The 11309-nt window shown below is 36.5% G+C and overlaps 1 protein-coding gene across 1 annotated transcript in view; it reads right to left on the reverse strand.

Moving 5' to 3' along the window:
- Positions 1–6791: 6791 nt before the first annotated feature.
- The window catches only part of LOC110462434 (monocarboxylate transporter 12-like), a 20697-nt gene continuing 16179 nt past the window's right edge, over positions 6792–11309 (reverse strand). The window contains exons 3-5 of the mRNA XM_021516384.1: positions 9557–9700; positions 7123–8388; positions 6792–6923 (exon numbers count right to left, since the gene is read on the reverse strand). Of these exons, the coding sequence (XP_021372059.1) occupies positions 6805–6923; positions 7123–8388; positions 9557–9700 (1529 nt within the window). The 3' untranslated portion in view covers positions 6792–6804. The remainder of the gene's footprint in view (positions 6924–7122; positions 8389–9556; positions 9701–11309) is intronic.

An 11309-nucleotide genomic window follows, 5' to 3' on the forward strand; every position in this document is an offset into this window, starting at 1 on the left:
TTTTTTGTGTACTGGAAAGAAAATTAAAGTTTCGGTTCAAATTCTCTATCAACAGCGTGTTTTAGAAGTCAGGTGGTATTATTATAGGGGCAATCTGGTGATGACAAATGTATGAATCCACAGGGGGCTTCTTCATTATTACCTAATTTGGCGTCCCGCCCGCAAGGGGGATACGAGAGGTCCACCGTTAAAAAATAAATGTAGGGACGCACAATATCTAGTCTTCAGACATTGTACCTACAGTAAAGTACTTCATGTAATAGTTTGTCGTACAAAAGAACAAATAACACCATAACATCGTTGCTGTTTAATTAATGAGTTACTCATGGCATCACTAAGTTCTAAACAAACGGATAAGTTCAAATCCGTGCGACACCCAAGGCTACTAGCTATATAGTCTCGCGTTTTATAATTGTTGACTAATTCACTAGTGTAGACAACGATATATCTGAAATGTCCACGTTGATTAACTCATGTAAGGGCGTGCATATTACCAACAGTGGTACATTTGCTAAGCTATCTGGTTAAAATGGTACAACTTAGGAGGCACATACGCGTCACCTTTAAATTTAATTTAAAATTATCATACTTGTAAGTACAGCATATTATCTCATTCCGGTACGTACAACTTATTACTACGTACACAATAGTATGCTGTGTGAAGATACTTTCTTGTACGTACTGTGTGACTACACAATGGTAAGCTATAAATATTATGTTGTACATACAAGATAGTTAAACAGTTCCAACATTATATATAATACCAAAATAATTGAATGGATATGTTTAGTCGATTATACATAATTTTGTCAGCCGAAAAAAACCTTTATCGTTGTTGTATAATGATATGATTAATATCGCCCGGGCGGTTAGGAAGGTTACAATAAAAAGTATTAGTTTTCAGATTATCTATAACGAGCGGTCAATAATATAATTATGCAACTTATGCTAGTATATTTCCGCCGAGCGTTGCAAGTTGCAACTTGGGGTTTTGCGGAGGTGGTAAAATAAAAAACACACTTAAGGGTCAAGATAGCGTAGCGATGCCAACAAATATTGTTTTAATAAAGAAAATATAGTAAAAATATCAGATAACGGAAACCCACAATATTTGCTAAGATGCCATATGGGATGTGTGGGGCGTAGCCCCGGATTTCTTTTTTTTAACAAGCTCCGTGCATTATTTGATGCATTTTAAAATGTTAATATGTACCCATTCCCGGCCGATCAGACCATTTCGGGCCGGCCCGGAAAAGGTCAGTCCGCCGCTAAAAGGGGAGGCCGGGTGTGCCCCCCCCCCCTAATTCCGCGCCTGCTTTATACTGTATACTGTGTCATAATTCACGTATGTGTATATTTCAATTTATGTTTCAATTTAGATTCTAGTAAATATGTTTCTTAGTATGCAAATGATATTGACAACTTGTGTATGCATTTCTGTTTTTGATTTTAATTTTCCGATCAAATGCTAAGACAGCGATTTTAATTTACACATATACTGTTAACGTTAAAATCTTAATACACTGATAACGTCATATGAACTCATGTATGTGGTACTGCAAAGGTTGTTACGTGGGTATTCCAAAGTCATTAAAATGTTTGATGCCACTGAACGTTAACAATAGCTTGAAGTTACGTCAACAATGCTTTAAAGTAACTTAAATATTCGCAATGGTTTAAACTAAAAATCTCCAAGGGTGTGACAGAGAAACCGAAACTTCACTGGTGTATTCCCAGTTTTGCTAGAGGAAAGAATAATAGAATATTCCCCTACCTTGAGGGTGTGACAGAGGTTTGATATTTCTCTGTTACACCCTCTTGGTAGGGGAGGATTATTTTTATTCCATCCTATTGTTTCAGTCAAAATTCCACCGACAGTAGTCTGTATGTAAATTTTAAAAAAACATGTATTGTGGGGCATGAATATCGCCTTTCACGTTTGATGACGTCACAATCACCGTCGACACATTTTCATAATCTCACAATTGAACACGTGCTAATCGGCACGAGCCTATCTCCCGCTTATCAATGTATTAAGCGAACTCCTCGTTACACCTTTGTTAAACAAGTCAGATGTCGAATTATGTGTTGACAAACTTTGTTCTTTTCTAAATGAGATGTGTTTACCACTGTGTGATGTACATAGATGTAAGTCAACTATAACTGATAATGTATCAAAGAAAAAAAGTATTCAGCATGAGGATAAACCCTGGTTTAATCTTCCATGTAAGCAGATATATAAGATATACAAAGATGCCTTACATACATTTAACAATTTTAAAACTGCTGATAATCATAGAATATTAATTGAGAAAAAAACTGATGATAAGAAGTTTGAGTTAAGACTGAAGAGAGAATATCAGCGACAGGAGGGTGATATGATGGAGTATCTTAGAAAACACAACCCGAAACATTTTTATAAATACTTTTCGAAACGAAAATTTAAAGTTTCTAACAAAATTTCTCTTGACAAATTCTACAATCATTTTAAAGATTTAAGTTGTCAAGGTAATCCAGTTCACGAGATAGGCGAAACAACTTTAGATGAAAATAATATATCATGTGTATTTGAAGAACTCGACTCCCATATCACAGAAAAAGAAGTTATTTCTGCAATACATAAGTTAAGTAGAAATAAAAGTTGTGGTGAGGACAAAATGCTTAATGAACTTTTTATTGATTGCAATGATATACTTGTTCCATATTTAATCAAACTTTTTAATTATATTTTTCAATTAGGGATTTTCCCTGAAGCTTGGTCTACTGGGAGTATTACCCCCGTATATAAGAAAGGCGATATAGAAAATACAAATAATTACAGGGGCATTACTCTAGTCAGTTGCATGGGGAAGTTGTTTACCTCCATTTTGAATGAGCGACTAGTTAATTGGGATGTTAAAAATAATGTAATAACAGATGCTCAATTTGGTTTTAGACCCGGACATTCAACCGTTGATGCAATATTTGTACTTCAGACTTTAATTAATAGATATTTAAGTAAAAAAGGTGGTAGACTTTACTGTTGCTTTGTTGATTACAAGAAAGCTTTTGACTTAATCGACAGATCTCATATGTGGTGCAAATTGATTAAGCAGGGTGTTAGAGGGAAAATGTTACGTATAATTCAATCGTTGTATAGTTCAGTTAAGTCATGTGTAAAGCACAATGGTTTGTATTCAGATTTTTTTTCAAATACAATCGGTCTATTTCAGGGTGAAATTTTGTCACCCATTTTATACTCCATGTTCGTCAATGACTGTGAAATTCATTTTATAAAAGAAGGTTGTCCATCTATTGAAATTAATTTAATTAACATTTTTCTTTTAATGTATGCTGACGATACGGTGCTATTTGCAGAAACGCCAGAAAAGTTACAACATATTCTGGAAGCTCTGAAATCATATAATAACAAGTACAAACTCAATTTGAACACTGATAAGACGAAAATAGTAGTTTTCAGGAATGGTGGCGGGATACGAAACAACGAAAAATGGTTTTACGACACTAAAGAGCTCCAAGTCGTCGACCAGTTTAATTACTTAGGCATGCTCTTTAATTACAATGGTAAATTTTATGTCACTCAAAAGCATGTTGCAGATCAGGGTAATAAGGCATATTATGCGCTTTGTAATAAGTTCAAAAATCATAATTTTAATATCAAAACACAATGTTCTGTATTCGACACTTATATTAATAGCGTCTTAAGTTACAGTGCAGAAGTATGGGGCTTTCATAAAGCTCTTGATGTTGAAAAGATACACTTACATTTCTGTAAAAGGCTACTCGGAGTCAAGAAGAGTACGTGTAATAATTTAGTTTATTGTGAGTTAGGAAGATTACCATTGTCTGTATGTAGAAAACTGAAAGTTTTTAAATATTGGTTAAAATTAAAAACTTCGAATAATTGCATTTTAAAAACATGTTACGAGGAAAGAATTTTATCAAATGATAATTGGATTCTTGATATCCGCACAGAACTCAACAAATTAGGTTTAACTTACCTTTGGGAAAATGTTAGAAATGATAGAAATATCTATACAATCATTGAGCAAAGACTTTTTGACTTTTACCGGCAGGAAATATTAACTAATATCCAAACAACTCCGAAAGGATTCCTTTATCAACATCTAATAGACAATTTTTCTTTGCAATCATATTTAATAAAGCCAATTGATAATTCATATAAAAAGACTTTAGCTCGCTTTAGACTTAGCTCTCATAATTCAAATATTGAACAGGGAAGATATAGAAACCTTCCTAGAGAACAAAGATTCTGTAACTTATGTAACTCTAATGATATTGAAGACGAATTTCATTTTATATTAAAGTGTAACTTTTATAACGACTTAAGGCGCGAGTTTATTAAGCCCTATTATTACAAACGACCAAGTGTTTTCAAATTGATACAGTTATTTACTACTCAAAACATTAAGGAATTAAATAATTTGGAAAATTCCTGTTTTTAAGTTTAAAACGTCGTAATAACACTGTATAATATTTTATCTCATTTTTCCTGTAAATGTTCATTTCAGTATACCATATTTGATAAGATATTTGTATTTTGTGTATATAGTGTAAAAAAAAAAGGTGTTTGTGCCCGTTCATTTCCTTTCATATGTGAAATAAATTATATGGTAAATAATCATAATTAACAACTTCGAAACATCGACGAGTATTTTCTATATCGTAATATCACTGTCACTAACGTCAGGTGTAACATCGTATTTATTACACTATGGCAGTGTATTTCATTTTTTTTTACTGTTCTACTAGAGAGTATTTATTCGTGACATATGTGCGATACAATGTATGTAACTATATTAATCCAGTTATCATTACCTATAACGTACGTCATTGAAAGTTATACTATTGTTATGCTTGCACTGTATCGGAACCTTACGATGTTGGTGTATTTCAGTGTAAAATGCTGTCTCTTATTATATGTCATTTTGAAGTACTGCAAGATTAATGAATATTATCGTATACATGTATCATTGTAAATTTGTAATATACTGTACTATTTGTATGTCTACTCTCCGATGTGTGTTACACAAGGAATAAAACAATCTGAATCTGACAAACTGATCTTTCCCGGCTTAAATGGACACCTGTGAAGGGTGGGAGAACATACGCGCTATTATTGAAATCGTCACCTTAGCGTCCTCGGCAAAGATTCAAGAATGTTATCCATGGGATGATATTCCTCCGTGTATATCACACAGGAGTCATAGATTTATTATTCTCCTCATTAGACAGAGATATCCACACTTCCGGTCAGCGATCTATTCTCCGTCTTGCCCAATGGGAAAGTACATCAAGGAGAATCCCCATTAAGTATATGGCGTCAATTAAAGAAATTGCAGATCACGGAAGATCAAAATAATTAGATTTGCTTGAAACGGCGGAATCAACATAAGAGTTTCATGAAATCTCCTCTTGCATTTCAGAAGTGAGAGAAAAATATCTTTCTCCATTTTGGGAGCAAGACAGAAAAATGTCAACTCTTGGGGTAATATTTCTAAATATCTGAACCTGGCAAAGTCTCCGGCTAGACACTTGAGGAGTTTAACTCATGGATTGAATTTTTCTCTCTCTCATATCCGGTCATGTTAGATAACGCTGGCCATGTAAGACAGCTATGCTTGCTGAATCAATCTTACATGGGCGTGACGTCACAATAGCTCAGTTATGACGTGTCTTCACGAATTTGGAAAACACAGATGGTGCAATGCGGAAAAGACAACGTGATGAAATCAAAACCTTTAACGATATGTTTACCGTACACGTTAGAAAGATGAGTTTTTTTCTTCTGCGCAGACATTGTTTCCAAATATGAGGTATGCTAAATCTCACTTACGAATTCGTTTTCGTCAAAAAAGATCCTGGGAAAAATTGATATTTTCAAAATGGTACCCAGTCCCAACGCATTTTCATGTTTTTTGAGCTAATTCTGATAGTTGTATGTGAGAAAAATACTCTTCCATGCCTATGGGTGAAGAATAGGAAACTAGATACTCAAATTTGGCAAAATTCGAAAAAAAAACTTGGGTGGAATTTCCCTATCCTGCACCCCTGGACATGAATGAGTCTTATAGTCTACCCCCAATGCGGAGAAATATTTAATTAGTTTCATCCTAAGGTTGACTACGTCAACAATATATTGAAGTGACGTCAACAATGCATCAACGTCGCGTTAAAAATGCATTGATTTCTCAACTTAATTAAATATTGAGTACATGACAAAGTTTATTTTAAGAGAACAATATTCATTCATCAAGTTTGTTATTGAGAAAGGGGATATCTCAACCCTCGGGAAAGAATCTAGAGGATGACACATTCCATTAGTATACCATTTCATCACGGTTTCCCAAAGAGATTTCATATAGGCAGAGCTGTGATAGGTTATGTAGCCGTTTATTCGATGATGATGTAAATATAACCATAAACTTTTATTTTACGACTATTAAGAAACAACTAATTTAAATTTCTACTTATCACTTTTGTTGGCCCGGATGTTAGCGTGCTGGGTGTGTAAATGTTGGAGGAAACCGGATTATACTGAGAAAACCAACGTGGTCGTGCGTGTGAACCCCATACCTTTTCACGTCCGATCGGGGAATCGAACTCCAGTCGCCTTGGTGAAAAGCGAGTGCGTTATCCACTGCGCCACCTGACCACCCGATGATATGACTGAGAAATATGTCGCTATCAGTTCCAGTTTAAACGAACTTGAACAAGGTCGTATACAGTAGCAAAAAAGAAACAACTAATTTCATAATTATAATGTTTAATATAATCACGTGGTCAGCGTCGTAACCTGTTCAGAACAACTTCAACGATTAGTGATCCTGATCCAAACGCTGCTACACCTGCTCCAAGTCTGAGTGCACCTAGCCACGACCCCGTGACGTCACGAATCATACCTGTAACACAACAAAGCATGCTTTTAAAATAGAACTTCCGTATTTCCTTCGCAGGCCTGTTAGCCACTATTAAATTGGTGTCTGTAATTATTGCTATGATAGGTTTGAGCTAAAGATAATTAATATAAAAAGCAATAATATTTTACTTTGGAAAATGTACAGGAAAGGTATGGCGGAACAATGTTCCGAGACAATATACCTGCCAGCATGGGATTCACCAGTAGTGCTAGTGAGGCGAAAAAGGCGGCAAATCCCCAGGCGCTGGACAGTTTGTCGACCCCAACCTTGTCTGCGAGTACTGCCACTTGAATTCCCGTGTAACCCCCGGAGAAAAACCCAAGCAACATGGACAGCAAACAGAATCCAATAAATGAGGTCACGTGAGGCACAATGAACCCTATCAGGGCAAACAACATCAGGTTAATCTGATACATTGTTTGACGTTGTATAAATCCGAAGTCGGCTAACCAACCAAAAAAGATTCGACCGATGAGATCAGCTGCGCCCAGAACGGACACCACTACGGCACCCTGTTCGTCACTGATCCCCATTTCATTGACCACTGGGGGTAGAATGTTGAACAGGGAGTGTTGACCCATCACTCCCGTAAATATTGCAAATATAAACACAAGGTAAGTGGGACTCTTTAGTAAACTCCATTCTAATATTCTGTTTTTCTTTGTATTGACGATTTCCTCTGATTCATCAACGGGGGCGTGTCCGTTATGCTCCTGTATATCAGTATGGAACAGTCTTGATCCGGTGAGAGAGGGGAAGGATTCCACACTTGCGAACAAGAAACTTTTTGCAAGATCGTTTGATGTTAGCGCTTTGCTTTGTTGAGCGGAGCCCACTCTGACTGACTCTGTTCTCTGTCGTGTTATACCTCCTACACTGATCTGTTTACCGGTTATACACGGCAGTGACGAAGTGGATAAGTGATGGTCTGTTTCATTTAGTTTTAGATTAAGAAGTTTTACATGAAGCGATTGTTCCTGGTTTAGTGGTGGCTGACTGTACAGAGCTTCCTGTTGTGTATCTCTGTTCCTTTCGTCTGGATTGGTATCGCTTCTTACTCTATTATCACTTTTATCATCAGCTGATTCTGAGTGAAAACCATTTGTTTTTACCAATAATGGTAGTGTAGTATCCCTATCTAAGTGCAGGTTTTCTTCGTCTTTTGCCTTACTATCCACTTTGCGTTTGGCTCTGTTAAGCAACGTCCAATAGGAGGGAGGCCTATAAAGAGAACAAAAAACACAAGTGTTGAACATAAAACCCCCAACGAGGAGTAGACACCCTCCAAGACCGTAATAGTTGATGAGAACCCGGATGACGGGTGGTAGAGCAAACGCTCCAGCTCCAGCACCAGATCCGGAAAGTCCATTAGCAAGCGCGCGTCGCTTCCGGAAGTGAAATCCCTGGAAGGTGATGGATGGAGATAAACACAAGCCAAAACCAACTCCTGAGGACGACAAAATTAAAACATGTGTGTTACACTCGTACACGTGTCGTAAAGCTACCAGGTGTAAGGTATTTATTGAGTATTGGATAATGCTTACGTGATATGAGATCTTTGATTTTATAAGTTATTAACACAAATATGAACTGAATTGTAAAAAAGAAATCTGGAAAGAAACCGAAACAAAAATTGATTTAATTAGTCTGAATAATGTTTGTCACATTTTGTCTCTCTTGTGCTGTTAAAACATTATATTTACATATGCCCTTCCCATTTTCCATTGACTCTATAGAAAGTCACCCTGCAGTTTCTGGACAGTAACTGCAGTTTGAATTATCTGGATATATGACTATGCATTCCTGTGACGTCAATGTTAGCGATACGATAGCCACCATCTTGTTGTTGTTTGGTTCATTTAAGTCGCATTTTGACGGGCTTTACAGACAATAAAAACACCCAGAATAGGAAGGTAAGTTCCTACTTTTGTATGAAAATGTTCTGTACTTATAATTAGAGAATTGAACTGCATTTAACAGTTGTCGCCTGGTTTCATTTCTGAATGGCTATTGTTCTTTGAAAGGTTTTGGTCCGATAATGGCCGTCTGCGGCTGTTCCAAGAATTAGACCAGTGAGCTTTTTTTTGCGGCAGCAGAATTATACATTAAGCTCATCCGGCTAATAAATTAAAGACATGTCGTATGAGGAAATGTAAATATAAAGATTAAATGTCTGTCAGATTGCATTCATATTGGCTGTAACTGCAATCTGACAGACGACCAATCGTTAAATAGAACAATGCTCTACTTGACTTCTCTCCCTTTCATTCAAAATGTTTTCTGCTGTTGAATGTATAATCATGTGCAATGCAAATTACTTGATTTTCTTATATATGTATCTATGGTGGTTTTAACCGCAGAACGAAAAGAGGGAAAAAAACAAAGCTAAATAACGAAATAACACACCAAAAGAAAGGAGAAAAGACGCCATTATATTTGTACGGTTTGACGCTTTTTCGTTAATTCTCTTTGGTGGGTTATCGTGTTTTCGTTATTTCGTTTTGTCGCTTGGCGTCTTTTCGCTGGCGACAAAGCGAAATTACGAAATGTCATATCGGGAACAGTCAGTGCGGCTTCCTCGGCGACTTTATATTAAATACTGCGTATATACCGACCTGACAGTACTCCATAAGTAACGTAGAATGCGGGCACTGATTGGACGAACGATGTACTAACTAGACCAATGGTAGCCACTAACCCGCCGACAAATACCACAAGTCTGTGGGAGTATCGTTCACTGAGGGCGTTCGCCACGGGACCTGTAAAGGAGGAACATAAAATCACTAAAAGACAAAGGTTTTTGTGTGTAAACTCAATTCTGAATGCTATACCTGGCAAATATGTGATATTAGTTACAAAATAATGAGTAAAATTAAAAATATTGATCTTCACATCGTACAAGGAAATAAAACATTTCCAAACGAGATCGTGATGTGACCAGGAAACTTGTCCATAAACTACATGAACTTAAATTTCTCCAAAACTTGCGTTGTAACTTTGTATTGCCTTCTTTCACTATACATTCAGCTTAAACTGTTCTTGGTCGCGTTGTAATTTAGCTTGGAGACTGCATAAGATTATTGCTGGTGTGGCGCACAACAATTTCGACTCTTAAATCATGTTTGTTTGTCAGTCAGCACCCTCCAGCAACTCTGCATTTTCTGAAAGTCGGATTTCTTAACCACAACTCCTCTTTCACTCTGTTCTTGTTCTACAACGTCATAAATCTCCATACAGCTTCCTTGGATTACAAAACCTATCCTTCCCAGAAAAACAAAAAAAACCCAGAAGTTGCCTACATCAGCTTATAGACGACACAGCGCGGATTAGCTGCGAAAACGTAGCTTTCTGACGACGAAAGATTTTTTATATACATTTATATTGCGTCGTCAGAGCTACGAAGAGGTCCTATGCCAACTAATGGAGCAAAATCAAAAGTGCTAATCTGTAAGATTACATATAATTCACGTCTCATATGAGTATAATGTTATCCAAATATTGTATAATTGTTGAAAAAACGAATCCTTACCAATGTAAAAAAACTCTTTTACGAAATTAGCCAAGTCCATCTTGGGGAAAAGAATAGAAACGACCGCCATGATAGATCACGCGTGATGTAATCTCAATTACCCTTTCTATATATGGCCTGCATGGCCAAATATAGTATAACTACTGATGCCGCCATGTTTACTACAATGTCCATATTGGGTCATGACACCCATATTTAGACGTCTGACCTTTATTGGAATAGAGACGAACTTTCCAACATGACGATCAATTCAGATTTCGATTGCGCTTGCTACGTTTACTTGATAATTTAACGACATTTTAGGTAGAACAGAAATAGTTCATACTACAACCCTATTTATAGATGCAGACCAATGTGCTGTTAATTATTTCTAAAATCGCCCGGTGTGAATCACACCGGGCTTGCTCCATTACAAGGCATGGGATCGATTTAATATCCGGCCGCCGCAGAGGAGGCCGGGTGTTAATATTTGTACTAAGCGCGGATATGATCGAAACATTCGCGATAATACAGGGAATATACGACAGCGAGGCATCTACGATCATCAAATTGATGAACAATGTAACGAAAAGAAATTATAGTCACAACAGACTTTAACATCTAAAAGAAATAACTATTTTACAGTCAGAGTGGTGAACATTTGAAATGATTTACCATCGCAGGTGGTGAGCGCACGATCCCTTTATTTTGTTTAAGAATAGACTGGAAAATGCTGGTGAATAAGGAACTATTATATAACTTTAGAGAACCGAATGAAGGCGGACTTGAAGGTTCGGTGAGATACAACGATCGAAACCTATAGAGTTCCTGTACTGGAAACTAACTCTAAGTAACTGATA

The sequence above is a fragment of the Mizuhopecten yessoensis genome, unplaced genomic scaffold (genome assembly GCF_002113885.1).
Source record: "Mizuhopecten yessoensis strain PY_sf001 unplaced genomic scaffold, ASM211388v2 scaffold10797, whole genome shotgun sequence".
NCBI lineage: Eukaryota > Metazoa > Mollusca > Bivalvia > Pectinida > Pectinidae > Mizuhopecten > Mizuhopecten yessoensis.